The 24,004-nt window shown below is 43.7% G+C and overlaps 1 protein-coding gene across 2 annotated transcripts in view; it reads right to left on the bottom strand.

Annotated features, from left to right (window-relative positions):
- Positions 1 to 1,024: 1,024 nt before the first annotated feature.
- Positions 1,025 to 24,004, bottom strand: part of LOC144753731 (cytosolic phospholipase A2 gamma-like) — a 928,534-nt gene continuing 905,554 nt past the window's right edge. For both annotated transcript variants that reach the window (XM_078641315.1, XM_078641316.1), the window contains exon 18: positions 1,025 to 1,615. In XM_078641315.1, coding sequence (XP_078497441.1) covers positions 1,464 to 1,615 — 152 coding nt within the window. In that variant the 3' untranslated portion in view covers positions 1,025 to 1,463. The remainder of the gene's footprint in view (positions 1,616 to 24,004) is intronic.

Below are 24,004 nucleotides of genomic sequence, written 5' to 3'. Positions count from 1 at the left end.
AATGATGTAGGGCGGATTGCCTCTGCCAGGCCGACGGTGGCTACCACCAGCCTGGTGGAGGCAATCCGCACGACATCGTAACGGGCCCCTTAGTCTTAGAGTAGTGATAGATTAATGCTTTTTACCCACTAATGCTCGATGCAGGGGAATTTGAACTCATGCTTTCTGATCCTCTGCATCCGGTTCCTTGAGCTAATTGACTTGTTTATGCTACATCATCTCAATTGGATACGCCAATTTGGTTTCATGATGATTCCAATGTATTTCTATACACTTATTTTGAGGTGTCTTTATGTCCTGTTTTTTAGGCATTGTAATAAATTAACTAACTTTATGAAGTTGTTTGTGGTTATTAGGTGTCCAAATGATTTCTGAATCATTTGATTGCCAGTCATAACAAACTTTCTCCCCTCTATGCTTTCATGCTGCTAAAAAGCACCATTGGATTCTGACTCTAGAATAGGTCCAGAACCTTATGGGCCCAGCCCTTTCACTGTCAAAACCTGGTGTGAAGACTACCAAGATGGCCTAGTTTGGTTTCTTCTTGTGCTTCTTTCTACCACCTGCCTACACTTCCAATCTTATTAGCTTGGTCTTATAGTTGAATGTTCATCTCAGCTTTCTCGCTTTCTCACTGTCTTTCCACCTTTTTGTTCCTCTTTCATTCTTTCTTTCTCCTCCTGCCCTGGGTCTCAATGTGATTATGAAAAATTAGTGCCAGTCTCCAAAATTGTTGCTAGTGCCAAGAACCTGTAGTTAAAAAAAGCAAAATAAAGTAAGTATGACGTTTTACAGGGTGAGAGACCAGTTATTGTTCCTTCGGTATCTAGGAGGATGATAAGTTAAGGACAGCAAATTGTGTGGCCTGCTTCATTATTGGGGTTTACTTCTAGTGTGAATAATAAAGAATTAAAGCTGTTTCTGGCGCTTAGTTCATTACGCTGCTCACACTTTAACTCCCCTCAATAAAACAAAACACAATGTAGTAGAATTCCGAGCCTGAAATCAGAAAAACATATTTTTTTTAAAGTATGCTTTATTCAGTTTTTAGAACATGATTCACAGACCTGAGAAAATCACGGAAAGTTTTAGTACTTGAAAAACAACAGTTATGAAAAATTAACTACTCGAGGTACGGGTAAAGATGTCCGAGTTTTTTTTTAACATGCACCTGTAAAAATGAAATGATAACTGGAACAGTTGGCCATCAGGTTGTTGTCTTCTGGACCACCTACACATATATAGGTATTTAAAGATATTTGACAGCAACTGGCAGTGAACCTAGAATATGAGAAAAGGCTATGTGATTGTTAAGAGTTTTTCATGTAGGATACCTTTTAAACCTCAGCAGGTCTGTTAGTTAATTTTCTTGTAGTACAATATTAAAGGTGAAGAAAAAGCCATTTTATTAAACGAAAACATTAGCAGGTTCTTTCTTGATGCTTGTTTTTGGCTGGTGGTCTTCATGCAAGAACCGCCTCAGCGAGCTGTTTCAGTATTTTGCTTTTATTGTTCTGCACATTTTGTTTGGATACCTTCAGGAGGTCTTCTATCTCATCTTTGTCATAAGAAGGTTTAAATGTAGAGAATGTATCTCTGTACTTCTCTACTTCACCTAAGAATGTAAATGAGAAAAACATTAATATTTTCAATCTCATACCGACTGCTGGGAGTAGTTCAGCCAATCAGAAGGATTAAAATAGATGTAGTACTGTTAAGCAAAAATGTCTTCCGAAGATGGAAAACCATTTAATTCGTTTCAAGGCAATAACATCAATAAGATCTCATAATGACCAAACAAGCCACATTAAAATTATTCCAATAAGTTGTCTACCATTGCCTTTTATTATCCTTAGCTGTAATGCTAAGCAACATTTATTTGAGAGTTGGGAGTTTTATTGAAAGGTAAAGAATCTGGGTGTCCTAATGGACAACAAGCTTGTTTTGGGAGATCCAGTTAATGCAACTATCTAACTTTCTTCCTCCATCTCTTCAAACTACTGTGGGTACTGCTTTAGTTATTTCTAGACTAGACTACTGTAATGGCCTTTAACTTAACATACAATTGCAGTATCCACACAAGCTTCAGGTCCTCCAGAATGCATCAGCCAGGCTTTTACTAGGAATCGCCAAATTTCAATCAGCGAAATCTGCCCTACGGAAACTTCAGTGACTTAGTCAAACAACGAGTAAAGTTTCATGCTTTATGTATCACCTTTAGTGCACTACATGATTCTGGTCCAAAATACTTGCAAAACAGGGTAATATGGTACCAGCCAGAGAGGTCTCTCCACTCCAGCTCTGCCAGAAATGGGATTGTCCCCAGGTTTAAACTTTCCTCCTGGGATGGAAGGTGTTTTTAGGTGAGAGCCTCCAAACCTTGGAATTCTCTTCGTCTGTATACCAAGCTCTCAACATATCATAGGGTTTTCAGTAACTAGTTTTCCTCTATGTATCACAGCAGTGGCTAGATGCTTCTGGGTGAGAGTTGCACTAAATAAGAATATTTAACATAACATACCATAACATACCATAGTGGCAGTGATGCTGCAGTATTTTATATGGGGCTTTAATAAGGATTAACACCTTGTTCTCATCTACCACAAGCCTGATGTCATCAGGAAAGGGACTAGCAAAAAGGTGTACATGAAGCCTGCATCAATGCAGCCTGCATCAATGCAGCCTACCATTACTCTTTCTGTCTGTTCATCCCCCAGTTTCTCTTTTTTCCCAGGACTTTCTACCTTGCTTTATTAGAGCGACTTTTAAAGTAAACCTTTTCACATCACATGTCAAAGCACACTTATCTTTCTTTGGTCTTCACTATATTCTCCTACATAAGTATATGCAGCTTTTTTTTAAAAAAACATTGTCTTTTTTTATTTTTCCAATTTGAACATAAATAAATTGCCACAAAACATTATCATAGGCATAAATACATTACACAGAGACAGATTGTCCTTTAGCTAAATTAGCCATAAATATAAAGCCAAAATAATACACAATCCAAAAGAGAACAACAACTAAAAGGTTATAAACACAGTACAGAAAAATGGGCAATTTAATTGAATTGAATTTATCCTAAATACACAACCATAAAATAGAATTCATGAAGAATAGCAGCATAGAATCTAATAGGCATGATTAAAAGTAACAACAAGCTAAACATTTTTAAATTGGTTGATAACTCACTCATTCTGAGTGAGCGAGGAGATCCAAGGGAGAGTGGCCCCCAGATCCTTTTTCCCTTAATCCTTCCCTTCCTACCTCTTCATTCATAAGGTGCAGTCTCTAAGTTATAAATATGCAGGAAGCACCCTTTCCGTTGCTCGAAGGTTAGAGGTAACAGATCCAACCAGGATGAGGCTACGCACAGCATGAGGACTGACATCGCTATAAAGATTAACGCTTTCGCAATTCTCCTATCAGGTTCAGCTATTCCGAGTAACATAAGCTGAGGTGACAGAGGATTATCTTCTTTCAATACATCCGTAAAAAGCTGGTTATTTCCCAGCCTATTGGTACTATGATAGATAGGACAGGTGGAAAATATGTGAACGAAATCTGCACCTGCTGCCCAGCATCTAAAGCATCCGGTCCCCTCCGCTTCTCCCCATTTAACAATTTTCCCAGGTGTTATGTATAAATCAATAAGAGTTTTAAGGTCTTGTGACTGCAGGTTGGCATAGCACAATATAGTGCCCCCTATTTCTAACGATTATTTTAAACAAGCATTTACAATGCAACGGTTTCGCCTTTGGAAAAGTTAGAGCGATTGGCAATGTGAAGGACAATGCCATTTATTTATCTGTTTTCAAAACCAACACAAATACAAATGTTGTCATTTACAATGCCAATAGCTCAAACTTTTCCAAAGGCGAAACCGTTGCATTGTAAATGCTTGTTCACAACAGCAGTCACCAGCGACGTCCCGCTGCCAGCGACAACACATTCAGTGGTGTAGCCTGGGAGTCAAGGCCATAATGCAAACAAAGGAAGTGCAAAAAAATGCTAATCTAGGGGGGGTGCAGCGATACCCTCACAAAGCTGGACACTGGTGCGACGATGCCGGCTGCATTAATGATATCTCTGCCCCTGCTTGCAGGTGTGCATTTCCTTCTCAAAGCTGGACACTGGTGCGACGATGCCTGCTGCATTAATGATATCTCTGCCCCTGCTTGCAGGTGTGCATTTCCTTCTCAAAGCTGGACACTGGTGCGGCGATGCCTGCTGCATTAATGATATTTCTGCCCCTGCTTGCAGGTGTGCATTTCCTTCTCAATCTCCATCCCTCTCCTTCCACCATTCCACACTCACAACCCTACAACCTTCCTGCCTCGGACTCCTCTGTTGTTCACTCATCCTCACCTCCTTCCTCTCGTATCTCCGAAAGCTTTATTTTTGCCCCCTTTCTCTTCCTCATTCCTTGCCCCTTTCGCTCGTCTTTTTCTCTTTTCCCCATTCTTTTACATGTTCCTCTCCGTTTTCTATTTTTCACCTTCTAATTTTCTTCCATCCATTTCCTCTCTATTCTCCATTTCTCGCTGACCATTTACTGCCCCTGCGCCTCACCCTCTCTGAAAAGGAAACAGACAAGCCACAGGCAGAATTTCTTTGAAAAACTCCGAAAGGGCGGGTTCTACAACAAGTGCGACCGGTTCAGGGCACATTGGGTTCTATTATCCCACCTTTGGGCCCTGGTGCCAACTGCACTGGCTGCCCCACTAATAGGTACGTCCCAGAGCACATTTGGTGCAAAGTTCCTTTTGTTGTTCAACCACCTTATTCACAGGGGAGTCGCATCCTCACGAATACAATTTAACCGAGTAACCTCGCATTTCTGCTTCAAACCTCCTGGGGTAGAAGCGTGCGGGTTGCAGTGAAGAACTTCCAGTAATACACCGCTGATTAGATTTGATTAAAACGCGTTTTACTGGACGCACGTCATCTAACGACAGTTACGTTGCGCGTGAAAGCAGAGGCCCTGCCAGGGTTGCTAGGGCAACCAGTCGCGGGCAGTGGTAGATGGGAAACATCATTTACCACGAAGGCATTACCACTACTAACGTTTACCACGTGACACTTACCACGCAGGGTGCCTTCCACGCAGGGTGCCTTCCACGACGTCTTTACCACGGGCTGGGGGGGAGACGTGGTATTCCTTCAAGTCGTTCTGCGTGGGCTTGGGGGGGGCAGAGGGGGGGGGGGCTCGGAGGGGGGCTGGGGGGGGTCTCCCCCCCAAAAATAACAAGCAGGTTACTTTAAAAAAAAAACGAACATAAATTTAAAAGAAAAAGGAAAGAGCCTCCCCCAAAGACGTGCCGTGTACGTCAAAAAAGCAGTCCTTTTTTTTATTTTGGTATACGTGTTTTGACGCTTGTTTCAATGGAGGATGGAAGTAAGGGCTCGTAGAGAAAGACGTGCAGGTAAGACGTTTCTAGGCGTAGTAAAATCCTACGTTGTAAATACCAGCGTGGTAAAGCCACTTGCGATGTAAAATTCGCGTGGTAAAGCCATGCGTGGTAATTGAAATCGTGGTATAATCATATAATCGCCGCGGCCACATTCCCCGTCGAAGGCTCTAGACGTGCAGCCAGCGGCACGTTCGCCATATGGGAAAAAGACTTGCATTTCACTACATAGACCTACCTACAAATTATTTTCTGAAAATAGAGTCCCATGTGTTTCTACAAGATGACCCAGGCGCGCAACACCCATTGGGCTCACCGGGCTTCAGCCCACCGCCCCTCCCCCCGTCGTGTGGGTCAGCAGGGGCTGGCACAGCTTCCCGGCTTGCGATGTCTAATTGCAGCCGCACCCGAGTACTTCACAGGTCTGTAAAAGACCATTTAAATGTAAATGAGGCTTTTGTTATGTTTTCACCCCTTCTTACAGCCACTGTGGTTACGGCTGGAAGAATTAGCCCCCCGCCCCCAACACTTTTTCAGCCCCCCCGAAATTTGTCTCTAGTTGCCCGCCTGAGATGACCTTTAAGTTCACATGTCACGCAGCAATGGCTACTTAGCGCACCGCGGTTTAGGGCAGCAGTTTGGTTCCCAGCTAATGGCAATTTACTCGCCAATGAAATGGACTCCTACGCAGGTGGGTGAAGATGTTGGAATGGACGTTGTATACCGCGTATTGCTGGCAACATATATTCATTTCGGATACCAAAATATCGTTGAGACGTTACACCGTTTTCTTAAACTATGAACCATACACGATAGGTCCAATCCACAGGTTCGTGTGCACACCTGTTTCAAATACTTGCTCAAACTGTCATCTGCTGACACAGGTGATGAAGAGGGAATTTATCACTGTAGGACATCCGCCCTGAGGACAGAGGGGCGGGTCAGTGGTCTCAGTACAGGCAGTATCGGTGAGCTACAAGGCCTCTTTATCTGAACGTGTACTGTGTGCCTGGGCTTGATGAAATGAGCATTTTTCGTATTTTCCAATGGAGCTCTGGTAAACACTGAAAGAACGATGCAAGGTAAACAACTAGCTGCATTTTGCTTATTGGAGCATTCCCCATACACATGAATGACACTGAACCTTTTGTATTAATCTGGCTAAGATCTACCTTGCCTAATTGAAACACCAGCAGCGAACACATGAAGGGGTTTTGTTTGCAATTAGATAGAAGAGTACATTTGGTTGCATATTTCTGGGAAAAGTTCCTTCTATTTAGAGCAAGTCTCAAATACCTTAACTCTGGGTTGCGTATGTAGGAGACGTTTTGAGTGTCAATCTTCGAGATTCTCAATCACGACAGCAGTTACACATATGGCCTGGCGGACCGTCCTCCAAAGACATTTCCTCCAAAACACATCCAGACAGGTAGGCAAGTACCTCTTCAAGGGTAAACATAATCAGTGTCACATCGGACAAGTCCAGATAAGCAATCAGGCCCCAAACCTAAAATTACACTGTGCGACCCCAGCGGGGGGCCACAGGGCAGGCAGGGTCCACTGTGCTGCCAACAGTGATGATTCACCCCCCGATCTGTGACTAGGGGTGGATGTTTTGCCATTGTGCAACATTCCGTCCATCATCTTGTGTGTTTAACAGAGATGTTGACATTTTTTACCGCTGGTGTCCGTCAAATGATGGCTCGGCACATTGGGCCACGTACACATTTTCCTTATTTAACTTGCAGGGCGAACAGTTAATGGCCTCGGGGAATCAGGTGGGTGACAGGAGCTCATGACTCAACAACAGACACAATAATATAATGTTCAAATCAGTGTTAATATTTTAGGCCAAAAAAGTAGGAATACCGGATCAACAGCCACACAAACACGCATGAAGTTTGACTTGAACAGCAGTGAAGGTATCGAAAATTCCAGTCTGGCAACTTGTGTGTTATGGAAATAGTACAAGTTCTCCTGCTGTCATTTATGTAAGCTTAAGTGAGGTACTTGCTGTCTTTTGCTTGAACAAAAGTGGAATACAAGCATTACGAATTCTTTTTGATTCATTATGGACTCTGTTAAAGAATTATATTGTGCTCCTCAAAATTGTGGAATTTCATTGAGATTTGGGGTTTTTCGGTTGACCCAAATGAGTGAGCATTTTTTCGAAAAAAATACTAGGGACAAGCGGTGTGCAGGTGAAGTTTCATCCAAAACCGTTTTTTTGTTGTACTACAATATATGATAATAGTATGTAAAATCCATTCTAGCTTGGGCAGACAAGTTAATAAAGTTAATGTAAATGAGACCCAAAACAGGTACTATATTACCAAAAAGGAATACATGTTTATGGTTTGCAATTTTCTCGGACATGTCTTCTCAAAAAGAGAGTAAAAAGGACATCGGTATAGGGTACAAAACCGAACTTAAACCACTTCTAGCTGCTGGATTTTCGTGGGGAGAATGACTCGCAAATTGGCAGCCCAATATGCCACTAGAAAGTAGGACCCCTGACTTTAATGAAAGTTAAGTTGTGTGTTCATCGCCGCCTAGCCATGCTACACAAAACCAAGTCACACCAGTCTCCTCATTTCAATGCGAGTATGTTGTAAATATAATTAATTCACTGCAACGCGTTAAATTGTATTTTACCAGCCATGCAACATATCCATCAAGCAAAATCCTTGACATCATTTTTTATGCTGCCACTCTTCAGTGAGGCTTTCCAAACCAATATACCGTCACTACCTGCAGCTCACGCGGCTCAAGGGATCTTCCAACCAAAGCAAAAAAGGCAACATGTGAGCACACTTGACAAAGCGAGGGGACATTACTTTGCGGGGGGGGGGGGGATAAAACAGGCCGGGGAAAACATACGCTGTAGTCATAGATCGCACTACGGGGGGAGGGGCGGACACCGACAATGTGTCCCGACGCCCCTCTCCCCTTGCAGGCACTCACCGGGTCCGGCGGCTGCTGGAGGAAAGCTCCCGCTCCTCGGGACTCTCCGGGGCCGCAGAGGGACGTTCTCTTTCCCCGGGGCTCCTCCTGTGCTCGGGAGCCTCGGGACGGTCGATGCAGGCTGCTTCCTCCTTCCGGCTCTCTCCTCCTCCTCCTGCGATGACGCGGAAGGGGGCTCGACCGGCTGGGCCAATCCCAGCGCGGCCCGGGCTTGAAGGCGGGCGCTGCTTCCTCCTCTCACTCGGGGCCGCGGCGGTGAATACACGGAGCAATGCCGGGTGGGCACCGGCCTTAAATCTAGATATTAAGCGAGGTGGGCACTCGCTCGGGGTACCACAACAGCGGCAAGGTCCCTGGCAGGGTGGGCACCTGCCAGCGGACAAAATACTCGAAAATCAGGTGCCGGCAATGCCGGACCAGATTCGGGGGCGTTCCCGGCTGACGTCGCGTGACGTCGGCAAAAGCCAAAGAATCTCGGGAACGCCCCCGAATCTGGTCCGGCATTGACGGACAGGCCCCTCGTCCAATGGCTAGGCTCCATTTATGGAGCCAGCCAATGAATGACGAGGGCCGACCCAAACCCACACTACAGTTCTCATTAGATTTCTCCTGCGCAAAAGCTGCTTGCGCAGCTTTTTGCAGTCGAAACCTAAAAAGGGATCTGGAAGCCTGTGCCTTTCCTGCCACCTCAGACTATGCTTATCCAGGGCATCCGACACCTCCTCCAACAGACATCCATACAATTGTGAAATTGAGGGGCTTGTATCCTTTATTAATATTTCCATTAAGGGACCTGTGCAAATCCTGCCGCTCCTCCGGCTTTTTTGAGAAGAAAATACCTCCGCTGTAAAAAGTTGAAAAAGTCTTGAGGGTCAACATTAAATCTTTCCCTAACCAATTCAAAGGGCACAATGTGGCTTCTAGCCAAAAGATCCCCTACCCTACCAAAACCAGCCCTATCCCACCTTGCCAATCAGTCACCTTGCAGGATCCTCTGTAACTCAATATTCCTGAGCAAGGGAGTGTACCTACTGAAGCTGTCCACCCCAGGCCTTTTCCGAACACCTGCCCAATTCCAAAATGCTGTAATTAAGGTCTTAAACTGTATTTTTTAAGTAGCTTGCTTCATAAAATTTTCAATAGGCAGCCATTAGCCCTTGCCCCTATCAAGATCCCAAATATCAATGGGACATAACTAGGGTCATCCCCTGCCCTAGCCTTGTGGCTGAATAGAAAGCCCATAATACTGCAACACTGCTGCCAAATAATATAGCTTAAAATTAGGACACCCCCACCCCCTCTATCCCTAGGAAGGCACAGGAATGCATTAGTCCTCCTAACCTTTCCATGGGACCAGATCCACCTAGCAACCACCCTCTCAATTAGCTTAAACAATCATTGTGTATCACAAGGGGTATTGTTCGAAAAAAATTAATTAGTTTTGGCAGGAAAATCATTTTAACTACATTACACCTCCCCATTATTGAGCGTCTCAGATTATCTCAGCAGCAATGATCCTTCTTAATTTTCCCCATTATGGGGGGCAAGGTTTAGATCTACTATTGCTTCGACCTTTGCTGTGATGGTTATTCCAAGATAAACTGCTTCATTGACAATCCTATTATCAGAGGCAGGGATACATCTATTTATCAGAACCTGTGTTTTAACCCTGTTCAATAAAAACCCAGATTTCAGCTATAGTTTAGACAGAACCTAGCGCTCTATCAGGGTCAGTAGGGATTATAGGTGTGTTGTTGGCATAAGCCAGTATGTTATTGTCCCAACCCTACAGACTGACAGGGATAATATCATTGGACTCTTCCCCTATTATTCACACTCATGCAGTAAGTTTGATGTACGTAGCCCATACTGCCTTGATAAAAGATCTCCCAAGGCCATTAGCCTCCAAGATCTTCCAAAGATAGCTCCATGACACCCTGTCAAAAGCCTTCCCTGCATCAAGAAAAGCAACCCCCATGGTCTTTGCAAGGAGCTCTGTGGCATCAAATAATGTGATTACCAACCTAACGTGATCTACCATCCCCCTCCCCTGAATGAAGCCATGCTGCCGCGCTGAAACAAGGTATTACATTACTTTATGCAATCGAGTTGCAAAGATTTTTGAGTATACCTTGGCATCACTGTTTAAAAGTGGGATAGATCTATAGGATGCCAAAAAAATAGGGTGTTTACCTTTCTTTAAAAAAATAATGATGTTGGTCGGTGCCCCAGGAGTCTGGTGGTGCAGCCCCATCCCTGATTTCCTTAAATAGCCCAGGCATATCCTGACAGACCACTTTATAAAACAATTATACAATTCTAGAGTTATATTATCTGTTCCTGTAGCTTTGCCTGCAGATCCACTTCAAATTCTTCCAAGGAGATGTCCAAACCCAAGAGAAGGCTCTTCTCCTGGGAGAGCCTCACCCTTGGTACAAAATCCAAATGTTTACCTATCATACGAGCGTCTCCTACTGGTGGAGCTTTATATAAATCCTCATAAAATTCCCTGAAGGCCTCCCTAACCTCAGCAGGGTCTGAGACTACTATACCTTTCATATTCCTAACCTGCCCTATATGCCCTGCAGCCAGCTGCTAACTAGCCCTGACAGCCAGGTACCGACCCACACTTTCGCTGTATTCATAGCATTCCTGTCTCCTTGCAGGTACGTCCCGCGGTCTTTTCAGCGTTAAAATCATTCAGGCATGCTTTTGTAATGGCAATTGAATTCAGTATTGGAGACACGTCGTCCCCCAAGGCCACCGTGCTAATTAATTCTGTCTCTAGAAGGCAGAGTTTCTGGTATAGCTCTTTTTTTTGTCCTAACCCCCTCTTTTGTTTATCTAGGCTATACCGCAGGGTTTCCCCCTCACTGACGCCTTAAATGCGTCCCATATCATTCCTGGGTGAGCACTATCCCTATTATTATTGCAAAAATACACAATTCAGGCCTTCATAGACTTAACATATTCTTGATTGGATAAGAGTGCCCCCTCAAATGTCCATCCATCTCATATATCCCTTTGATAACCATGAAAAATTGGTATTTCAGCACAACAGGGTTATTGTCTGACATAACTCTTGGAAAGAGTTCTATCTGGGCCTCCTTAAGTAAGGGTGGTGAAACTAAAAAATAATTCAATCTAGCAAACTTGCCATGCGGGGCAGAATAATAAGTATATTCAGGCTCCTGAGCTTTCAAACACGGCCAGACATGCACCAGACCAATATCTCTTAATAGATTCATCAGAGACCACAGAGTTTGCGGTGTGCGCTCTGTGCTGGATACTCAATTCTCCCCAGAGATTCCTCTGGATTCATTAATATTTAGGTCCCCACAAACTACATAGAGTGCTGGCCAGGAGTGTGATTCGATAGCTAAAAAATTCAACACACCAGGATCGCCTAAAACAGGAGCATAAACAGAACATAATGTAAAACAGACACTACCTGCTTTGCATTCCATTATTGCCCATCTGCCATTCTTATCCATAGATTTTCTCCCTGGTGTAATAAAATCCCTTTTCACTAATATCACTACCCCCTTGGTCCTTGCATCCTGTGTTGTATGACAGGCAACCTTTAACCCAAGAGCATTCAGAAAATTACTATCATTTCGGGCTATGTGGGTTTCCTGAAGACAGTACACATCTGCCTGTAGGATTTTTAGATCTTCTTGGATTTTTCTCTTATTAGCACTGTCATTGAACTCACAGATGTTAATGGTGCCAATACGTAGTTTAGCCATTACTCTAAATCATATTTTTAGCCATCCAAAATGCCCTCCCACTGTTGATAAAGGCTATGTACCGCAAAAGATAGCTCCCCCATCTATTTGATATACACACTGTACTCTACACTTCGATGCTGCCAAAATATCCATAGAGAAAACACAATTTTGCTGCAATTAACATAACAACTTTTCTACATTCACCGATCCCTCTGAGACCCCTCTTACCCCCTTACCTCCCCCTCTCCCTCTCCTACCATTGAAAGCAGTTAGACCAACCACGTCTGTGTGATAGAGATGGCAGGGCCAGAGCAAGCTCCCACCCCTAAGGCCCCTTCTACCCTCATCCTTGAATAAGAACTAGTGCCTACCAATTAAGGTGAGAAGATTAAACTAAGAAAATACACTTCTTATATCAAAGAGAAAGAAAAAACAAGAAAGTTAGAGGAGGAAGATAAAGTATATTTCCCATGTGAAGAAACCCACATGAAAAGTCCCCCTAAAAGAAGGAAGCCCCATAACCATTTCTTTTTTCGGCCAGAGCCTGATCCAGATACTCTCTAGCTGGTATCTCAGAGGTCAAAAACTTGACAGAGCCTCTGACTATTGTTTTCAGCCTCGCTGGTTACGAGCAAAAAGCTTTGAAACGAGCATCTTGATAAGGCTTGATTACCTGTCACAGAGGCCACCTACGTTCCACCGTTATGTGGCAGAAATCAGGGGGAACAAACGAGAGGTTGCCCTGTATTGCCTTCTAGCATCTGGGCGGGTTTCTCAAATATAACCTGCCACAACATGAAGTTGGAAAAAAAAAACTAAGATGGCTCTTAGTTGCTTTTTGTCTCTGCCAGGCTGTGAATGGGAACCAACGTGCCCAATGGACTTCACATTCCCAGTCCCAGCCTGTAAGATCTGGTAAAGCTTTCTGAAGAAGAACCAAAATAAAAGTTCGGATGGCATCTCCTTCCAAACATTCTTCGATACTGAGAAAGCAGAGGTTATTTCTCCTCTCGCGATTTTCCAGATCCTCCAGCTTCCACATGACATCGGTTAATTGAGCATCGTGAGCTCTTGTCTGCTCTCTCACAGAAGTCAGTTTGGTCTCCACAGCAGTTGTTCTCTCTTCCATGTTATTAAGTCACTCACCGATCTCTACACAAGACTTCCCTACTTTCCGCACCTCACCGTCCAGTTTTTTAGAAACCTGCCCAGCTTTCTTCCCATCCGCCCGCGTCTCTGCATGATGTTCCTTAATCGACTCTGGAATCATGCTCAGAGCAGGGTTTGTATGAACTGTCCCTTTAGCCTGTTGGCCACAATGAGGATTTTCTGACTGGGCGGGTACCACCTCCGCTGATCCTGGTGGGTGAATAATCCCACTTCAGCCCGGTGCCGGTAGTGCGAGTCCCCCTGTTTTTTTGAGGATCAGTGTGACCCTTGGACCCATTTGAGCTCCTCTGATATTTTTGGCACATCCGAGGGGTCTTGGGTGCTTCCAGTGTGCTGGAGACTTGGGTGTTTCCAGTTTGCTGGAGCCTGAGGTCGACAAACTATCAGTTTTTTCACTGTTGCTAGAGCGAGAGTCACCTTAGTGGGATTCCACCGTGAATGAGAAAAATGTATCTGTCCCATCAGATATAACACTGGCGGCAGGCAGCCCTTTCCTTCCAGCAGTGAAGCCACTGGCTGAAACAGATTGGGAGTTCAGTTGAGGGTCATATATAATCATATGTGCCCCCTGGATAGTCTCTCTGGGAATCCCAGTGATTCCCCCTGGGCGGAATTACGGAGCAAAGGGCATCCAATATCTGCTACTGGGGTTCCTGCTCGGTTCTTTTCCATATATACTGAGGTAGGTTCCTGTTCTGCGGGTGAAGTTTACTTAGTTTTCTCCAGGTTTTGTTCTCTAAGGAGCTCTTGGATAGTTTGACTCCCTCCTCCATCTTTAATCTTAAAAATGTCTGTGATTGCTGCCTGAGGTGGAACGGGTGGGGGGGGCACATTATCTCCATCAGGGGTCAATGCCCCTTTCTCCACTGTCTTGGTCACCATTTTCTTGACCCCCCACCTTGCGCATGATCAGTTATTTATTTATTTATCTGAAGAGTTTTATATAGCACTGTCTAGACCTGGAGGTATCAGAGTGCTTTACATGAGACCAAGTTGCACAAAGTTATATCAGTAACCATAGCATAAAAATTAAAAAATTAAAAAATTATCTGGCGCATGAGGGAGGCTGGGGAATGAGGGTTAGAGACAGGGGTGTAGGAAAAAACAAACAAGGTCAAGTAGGGCTGGAAAGGGGAGTCAGACACAGGATCACGGTGGGGGGATGGAAAGGAAACACAGCGGAGAGATTGGTGGAAGCATACTTAACCAGAAGAAATGACAGTCTCACAGTAGCAAAACTGTTATTACGAGAACTGATCCCTAGGTATGGAATGCCATTTTCTCAGAAACTAGATAGGTAGCCACTTTAACAATGAGGTCCTCAAGATTATTTGCACAGCATTACAGATTGAGTAAACACTACATTGCAGCTATTGACCTGAGACTTTAGGTATAATTGAACAAATGAATTGGACTATCAAGGCTCAACTAGATTAAGTTAATGCTTCAACATCACTGAAATGGCCAGATGCTTTACATTTGATGCTGATGAGTATTTGAAGTATCCCTGATAGGAACACTGGTTTATCGCCACTCGATTGATGGGCCGTGCAATGAAGCTGCCTGTTGTACATGCTGGTGAATCAGCGGTTGCATACAAACTGGCATTTGTTGGCCTTTAGAATTCTGATTTTTTTTAATTGCCATTTTTTCCAAACTACTAAAAGTCTTGTTAGGGCCTTGCTTAAGTCCCTTTAGAATTTTTGAAAATAAAAGTCACTATAGTCAAGGGTAGACGGGTTAGAACTTTGTTAGAATGTCTCAAAAGAACCCAGCTATTAGTGAAAGTAACTATAACATGCAGGACATGGTTGAGGAGCTCGACCTCACTCCTTATCTACACTTGTCTTTCAAGGAGATAAGGTCCTTATGTAAAATTAAAAATATACCAATGGGTCAGCATCCAACCAAACAAGGACTTCAGGAGCTCCTGGCTGAGTATGTCATGGCCCACCCCTCTGAACATGGTGATGACCAATCAGAGGAGGAAAGCGATGAGGATGAGGGGGATAGGAACCCCCCTCCAATAATCCCAAGGGAGGAAAGGGCCCCCAATACCCTTAACTCCAAACATCAACCCCTAGGGACCTAGAGGTCACACAGGTGGCTTAGGCTCCAGTGAGGACATTGGGACAACCCCAATAAAGGGGACAGCTTTTTAGCACCCATCAAGGGTGGCTGCAATACAAATAACAAGGATAAAGAGCAATCTTATTATCCTAAAATCCCCAAAGGGATTGTCCCTAAATTTGAGGAGGGTGATGACATCACCAAATGGTTCACACCTTTAAGAGGGCTTGTGACATGAGAAAGGTGAAGAAACCTCACTGGCAGCACTACTGTGGGAACTGTTCTCTGGTAACTGCAGAGACAGGCTTCTGACCCGCTCTGATTCGGATGCAGGGTCCTATGATCTCATGAAGAAGATTCTTATTGAGGGATTTGGACTCAACACTGAGGAGTACAGAATTAGATTCAGGGTGGGTCACAAAACCCAAAACCAGTCCTGGATTGATTTTGTTAACTACTCAGTAAAGACACTAAATGGTTGGTTAACTGGACACAATGTGCATGACTTTACTGAACTTTTCAAGTTGTTCACGAAGGAACATATATTAAGTAATTGCACAAATGAAAAGTTGCATCAGCATTTGGCAGACCGAGGTCTAATTTCTTCCCAAGAATTGAGAAAGAAGGCAGACCACTGGGTCAAGACTAGGGTGACAAAGACAACCACTGGGGTGACCAGAAGAAAGTCGTTACAAAACCTCCCCAGGGGAAAGGTGGTGAGAATCCCCAAGATAAGTCTTCCAAAGGCCCTGTTGTATATAAAACGGCGATTAGGTTGAGCGTTAGCGAAAGACATCTTGGTTTTTCTGTTATCTTGACATTTGTTATGGCATCCATTTTGAATCCATGGCAGCCATTTTGTCTGCCACATGCTGCCTCGTGTCGACCATGTGCGTTGTCCTACCCTACTGCTCATGGCCTCTAACCTGCCCGGCACCAAGCTATTAAGAGCATCTCTGTGTTTTCTGCTGACCGTTAGGGTCCACATCTGTAAATGGTTAGCCTTAGATTGGAATGTGTTAACCGAGACCCCAAGACTGATAGCTCCACCCACTGATCGATTGTGCCTTTCGATATTACCTTGTATGGACATAAAATGTGCTCTTATGCTTTGTAACGCCTTCTTTTGAGCCCCTGTGTGGGTATAAATAAACCATGTGTCCAGTAGCCATTTGTGCTACTTCTCGCAGTACCGAAGGATACTGGTGGAATTTTGGCACCAACTCATGAGGTGTAATAAACGTTATGTTTTGTATTTCCAGTTTCCGTGCCAACTTTTTCCTTTGGAGTCTGCGGACTTTTGTGTACAGAAGGGCGAACCACTTGCACTAGCTGGCCTGGCTGAGGTCTGCTACGACAAATTGGCGCCGGCACGTGGGGCTCATCGGCGACTCGGATGCCCGAAGGATTGGGTCGTGACGACGGTTCGGAACTTCCCTGAGGAAGCGATCACTGCCAGAGGAGACCCGAGTCTTGGCACCCGAGGCAGTTCTTCCCTACTTTCTGATCCGACCATCCAGGTGGCGCCGGTCCTCGACTGAGATCTCTTCTGTTGGTCCGCCGTGCAGTGACCGTTTGGTCGAATTTAGAACTTGGCAGTTGGAACCTGGACAGCCTATGATTGGTAAGAGCCGTTTTGCGGCGCCTGTTGTAGGTCTTGGAATTTGGATGCCCTTGAGTGGTAAGGTAGTTTCAGGAAACGCTTACCGTGGCATATTTGTATTTGGGAAATCAGACTAGTCTACTTGGATATGTATATGTATTTGGGAAATATATGAACTGCAGCTCATATAGGCAGGTAATGCGAGGATTTTTCCTCAACCTTTGTTTGTATAGCGCGATGTACTAAGAAGGTACCTTAAGCGCTCTTTCCCTATAAATAGTGTATATTTTGCGCTATTTCTTTTGACATGCCTGCTTTTAGCGCACTTCGAAGGTTGTGCTGCTTTTGTAAGGGTACCAGTTTGCGACTTGAAGAATCACAGCCGGCTCCCCCGGAGGGGACACCTAATAGAGATATGTATGTGTAGTTTGGTCTTTCTGCCATAATGTACAGCACGTTGTGGCACAAATACACTAAGAAGGATCCTGAGTTACGGTGGCCACTGCATGGGTCATTTGATGCGCGAAAGGTTGAGTATGTGGAGCAATGTTTGTTTGAGCGAAAATCTAGGCGTGACATGTTGTGATGTATTTCTATAGGTACTGTATCGATCCCCCTATTCCTGACCATGGTTTGGTTAATAATTAACTAGCAGCCATCTAACGGTGCAAAAACCGTTATCTGATTAAGCCACACCACGGCACAGAAGCGCGTTATCTGATTAGGTCATAACGCATGCCATCTAATTAGGCAAGCGATATTCCTCCAGCCCCTGATAAGGCATACGGAGTTCTCAAAACAAATCAAACCTACAGCGACCTGGGAAATTCCCGTAGCCATTGTTTTGATTTCACCGAGAACTTCAGTAAAAGAATGTGCGAACGAACCCGTTCGTATGACATCCTTATTGACGTATATATGTCCATCCTTACGTCAATCTCGGCACCTTTCAGGTATAAATATTACCGACATTGCCTTAAGCAAAAACACGCGGTGGTGACGAGATTGGAGCAGCGAGACTTGCAGAGGAGCCCAGCTGAGAGCGAAGCCCACAGACGCTGCCCCGCCTTCCTGATGCGCTGAGAACGAGACGCTGCCTTTCTCCTGCCGAGAAATCCAGCTCCGGCGCTTCCACGCAGCCCTCGCAGGCAGCTGGAATATCAAGACCTGGGATAAGAGATACCAGCCCTCCACCATTCTAGATCTCAGGTACAGAACTGAATAACCCCTTGCAGAGAATTCTTGAGTCAGTCCCTTGGCAAAACAAACTTAACTTAAACTGCTACTTATCTACTCCCGCCCACGTATTAGGCTTAGGTCAGGTACACTGGGGTAGGCGTGATTAGAAGCACCAGTTGAGTACGATTAGTCAAATGTATATATGTATGTATATATTTTATCCATTTTAAAATATCATATGGCTCAGAAACCATATCAATGCTTTTACAGTATTATTTTATAATTCTATCTTTACTGTATGCACTTTACTTAATTATAAGTATTACAATAGTAGCGATTCATTTCTCTTGTACGAGAAAAGAGACTGATCAATAAATACCATCTTTTATTGAACACGCCCGTCTCTTCCTTTTCTCTACAATCTGGTGAAACTAAGAATGCACTGAACTGACTGAGTAAAATAAGTTGTCTTTTGTTTTCACACGACTCTAGAGATACACTCTTGATTAGGGGAGAGCAAAGATGTCATGTTCTATGGTTGTCAGAAACTAAATCCCTTCTTGTCTATCCAGGGAGTTTAAAATCCTCCTTGCCTATTCGAGAAAGTTTCTAGTAAACTCTGAGCTAGCTGGCAAACACAAAACTTTAAGTCTAATATCGTCAGTAGAAGACCTAGTTAACCTCCGTCCTAGGTCTATACTATTGAAGATATTATTCCAATGCGCAGAGCCTATTGGGATAATAGGAACTACACTACATGGCGCCCAACCGTTTGGATAGGCGATAAAACTAACGCAAGACATTAGAGTAACTCAGTCGTGCTTTTTCACACAGAGCCCCTTTTTTTCCCATAATACTCCAAAGACGTCTGGAGTGGGTGAAAGGTCATATCCGCCAAACTTGGCAGGAGGAGACTCCTATGTATGGTTCTTGGTTTATTCAACGTTGAAGGATACACTGTTCCAAAATATTGTGCATCTAATCTTTGTTTGCGTAGAAACCTGATCTGTAAACAAACAGAAGAACCTTCCTGTCGGTAAAATGACAGACAGTGAGGAAGAAAGAGAGACAGTTAGAATAGCAGCTGAACTCGTAGCAGCTGATACCACTATGCAGGAAAATGACCCGGATATAATACTCATCCGGTCAACATAAGGAAATCTATAACTTTGAAACTTATAGAAAATGGACTGACATCGAGAGGTGGTACAGTCATATTCGTAATTGAGGCACACGAATGTCGGCAGACAGAGGTATTCTATTCATGGATAAATTTTCCAGCAGCAAACGCTGTAACAAAGGTCTTCCACTTTTACAAAACAGAGGAACCTCCTAATGAGTACATTCCTTTTGAGGAGGTGGAAATACCACTCAAATTCCAAGAGCACCTGCTCTTGTTTAATGGCGCCCTAAAACATAATAATCACATTACCAGGCTCGGTCCACTAGGTAGACCAGGAGCAACATGGCCGGTCCTAGCCGGATACACACCACATCCAGACATTGAAGAAATGCCTGCAGCAGACCTTTTAGCACAGCTAAAACAATTAATAAAAATACATAGACAATTAGTCCAATATGTAATGCGGACTTCAACAGTCCAACCAGCAATTAAAATTCCACAGCTGACCCCTCATCAGGGGAACACAAATAAAATTACACCACAGAACATACAGTCCTGTCTAGGTAAAGTACCTGCAAAACGGGAACAAATACCTTTCTGGCTAGCACAAAAAATCACTCAAATAGAGGCTGTGTTCCCAGATACCACCTCTGTTGAGAAACACAGGATTCTGACTATCTGTCTTCCAATGGGAATCGCACCACACGTGGAGGATTGTGACACTTGGGGAACAGTCTTTGCTTCCATTTACACAAAAACACATGGTGTACCATCCATGTCAGTAATACCAGATGTGCTAAAACAAATTCAAGATGAATACGGTCCAGAACCCGCTTTAACTCTCGGTATGAAATTACTGAAAGACTTCAAGCAGGTCTCGGCAATATTACTAGCAAACATAAAGGGAGAAGCAGCAAATGTGGCGATCCGCCAGAGGTTAAATGAGACAAATATAGCAGACCAACCATCTGAAATTACCAGAATCATAGAAAAATCCTATGAAGAACTAGGAAGAGATAGTTTGGGTGGAATACCAGTGAAACCCCAACTAGTTGAAAGTCCTGAAAAGGTATTTATTAAAAATAATTTAAACACTCAAAAAAAGAGCTGGGATGGAAATAAACAATCCAATCCTAAAGAAAAAAGATTCCAGTCCAGAGGAAGGTCTCCTGACCAAGGACGCAAGTCTCCCCAAAGGGAGCCCTCTGTGAAAAAATACAACCTTAGAAATAGGGATAATATAAAAAAACCTGATAGATATCAAGATATTGATACATGTCCCTCTCAATCTTTTCAGACTTCCTCGCAGAAATCGGAAAGAAGAGGACGATCAGAACACAGGGAAGAGCACGTCAAGTCCAAAGACAAGGAACCTGCTCATCTGAATAAAAAAAATTACAATTTCCAAAGAAGAAGGTAGCCAGTATTAAAGTAATCAACAATGCCGAGAATACTGAGGACACAGCTGAAAAACGGAGAATGGGCTCAGACAATGCTAGACAGCGCAGCAGAAGTGAGCATAGCTCGCAAAGTCCTTGTGAATAATCTGGAGACAGTGGACACGAATGAATACATTCAAGTGGAAACTGCAGATACCAGAGTTAGCGAACCTCATAAAATATATGAAATAACATTGCGTATAGAGGGGGATAAGACTAGAAAAATAAGGGGTCTATTTTGGGATAATCTCTCCGAGGGCTATGACATCCTTCTAGCTGAACGAGACTGGCCACCCGAGTTTGTCAGGGAGTGCCCACATGGCGAAGAAATAATTATGCCTGCCTTCTCAAATCATATTCCAATTCATAAAAAATATACACTTGCAAGAAAGTGGGCAGTAGCTCAAGCCCCTGCCTTAAATAAAAATCATGTGGGATGGGATGAGGACTCTCCTCCTCACAAAATCCAGTTAAAATCACAACCTACTGCACAGAGGCAGTACCCAATTAAGCAAGAAGCTAAAAAACAGGTAAAAGGGATCCTAGATCAGCTTGAATACCAGGGGGTGATTGAAACTTGCACCTCACAAATGAATAATCCTTTTTTTCCTGTCTCCAAACCAGACAATTTATATCGTCTTGTTTTGGACTACAGACACCTTAACTCATGTTGCAAAACCTTTGCAGTACAAAACTCGCATAGTGCTGCACTAATGAATAACATGGTGCGCAAAAAATACAAAACAACATTAGACATCTCTAATGGATTCTTTTGTCAAAATATAGCACCAGAGAGCAGATATTTGACGGCGTTCTCAATAAATGGCGCGCAAAAAGATTTCTGTCATTTGCCCCAGGGGTTCAAGAACAGCCCAGGATTATTCTCAGCGAGAGTAACAGAATTACTACAAACATATGATGACGAGGTATTATCTTATGTCGACGACATCTATCTAACAGACGATTACTTGGATACTCACTTGAAGAGAGTGAACACCATAATACTTGGGTTTGCAGCAGAGGGTTACAAATTCAACTTTAAAAAGTCAAGAATTGGCCATCTAACAGTCCTGTTTTTAGGATATGAACTATCAAGTGAAGGCAAAAGCCTGGCTGACAATTTCCTAGAAAAATGTGCTGTAATCCAAGCACCTAGAACACTAAAAAACTTACAATCAATTCTAGGCTTCCTGAATTTCGGAAGAACGTACATTATAAATTACGCAGAAAGGGTCAAACCCCTTTATGATCTAATAAAACCAGATTTTAAAAGAATCAATTGGACTCAAAAACACAAAGAAATTTTGAGATCCTTACAAACAGACATGTTAATTAAAACAAAATTACAAACACGTGATAACACACGCAACCTTGTGATTCGAGTCATCCCAGGAAGATGCGGATTCACATACCTGACCTCTAATGAGGGAGAAAAGGTACCAATTGCATATAAATCACACTTGTACACAAAAGCTGAAATGAAATTTAGCCCAACGGAAAAAATTCTGACCGCGGTACAGACTGCTGTAGCAAAGGAGCGGGCCCTAGCACAAGGTAAACGAATAATCATCGTGACACCGATACCAGCCCTGGAGGCGGTAACAAAGGCAAGCATTCTGAATGCTAAAGCACTCCATCCAAGGTGGATACAGTGGGCTAACTCTCTTGCTGCAACAGACGTGGCATACGAATTTGATCCCAACTTAAAAACACAAGAATTTCTCCAATATGAATTTGAATGTCCTCCGCCAGACGAAATTCTGCCTCTAGAACATTACGGCTGTATATTATATACAGACGGATCAGCACAACCCGCAGTGGGGGGTAAACAAGCTTACAGTGCTGCGTGCGCGATTGTTAAAGGTCACTGGCACGAAGGAAAATTTAAACCCCTGGTCACTAAAACACAATCTCTAGGAGATTGTACAGCTCAGCGAGCAGAACTACTGGCATTCAAGATGGCGCTTGAAAATACCGATCGAGAATTCCCCACACTCATAGTGTGCGATTCGTATTATTGCGTTCAGTCTTACAATGAATACTTACAGATCTGGGTTCAGAATGGTTTTAAAGATGCGAAAGGTGGCACAATCAAGCATAAAATGCTTTGGGAACAAGTAGTTCTTTTACAAAAAGAACTACAAAGGACTCACGTGATACATACACTGAGTCATCAACGTGATGGCGTTCACGCTGCAGGGAATTCATTGGCTGATGAGGCCGCGAAGGCAGCTGTGCAAACGGCTTCCGTAGCTGCCATCACCCGGTCAAAATCAAAAATAGACAGCGAAATATTACAGGCTGTCTGCGCTACGGAGAAAGAAGCGATAGAAACACTACCGAAAGGCTTTCCAGTAAAGTACTCATACATAACTGATGTAAATAATGTTCAGTTTGCTCGAATCCCTGGAGTGGGGGATGGGGCAATTCCAAACATGGAACATAGGTTAGGACTCATCATAGCGGCACACGAAGGGCTTGCTTCTGTACATGCTGGCGTTTCAGCCACAGTATCATTACTAAAGCAGAGATACTGGTGGCCACAAATGAGAAGACAGACGAGGAACTATGTTCTAGAATGTGAAATATGTCAAAGAATGAAGGTATCAACAGTGAGAAGAGCAGCACAGACGCCCCTTCTAATCTCAGATAAACCATTAGCCTGTGTTTATCTGGACCACTGTGGTCCCTTACAAAGGGATGGTAACTATAAATATATCTTGGTCGCAGTGGATTCATGTACGAGATTCATATGGATGTGGCCCCAGCGATCGGCTGACGCCAGAACTGTTATAAAAGATTTGCGAGTCTTTATCGGCACATACGCAATTGGCATGCTACATTCTGACCAGGGTCCTGCTTTTAGCTCTCGAGCTTATAAGGAGGCCATGACCAGCATGGGCATTGCATTGCGGTACTCTTGTCCATTTCATCCTGAGGGAAACGGAATCGTAGAAAGAAAAAACCGTGACATAAAGCAATCTATAACAGCAAAGGTATTATGTTCGGGAGCTGGGTGGGTCAAACATCTAATAAGTGTCCAACGTAGTCTAAATAACCTGCCAAGAGATTCTCTGAGGGGATTCAGTCCGTACGAACTATTGTTCGGGACTAGAATGATGATCCAAGATCTTGACAGTCAGACTTCAGTGGTTAAAGACAAAAGCTTTGATATCAAAGATCGTTTGGCTATTTTACAGGACTTAAACGAAACAAGAAAAGACCTGAGCAACATAAAGTTGAAACAACAGCCAACAACCACTGAAGAGAAACCACCTGTCCCAGCAAGACCTGTCTGGATTCCAAAAGTCGGG

The sequence above is a fragment of the Lissotriton helveticus genome, chromosome 5_1 (assembly GCF_964261635.1).
Source record: "Lissotriton helveticus chromosome 5_1, aLisHel1.1, whole genome shotgun sequence".
NCBI classification, from domain to species: domain Eukaryota; kingdom Metazoa; phylum Chordata; class Amphibia; order Caudata; family Salamandridae; genus Lissotriton; species Lissotriton helveticus.
Note: the sequence above shows the minus strand (reverse complement) of the source record. Positions and strands in the feature narration are given on the sequence as shown.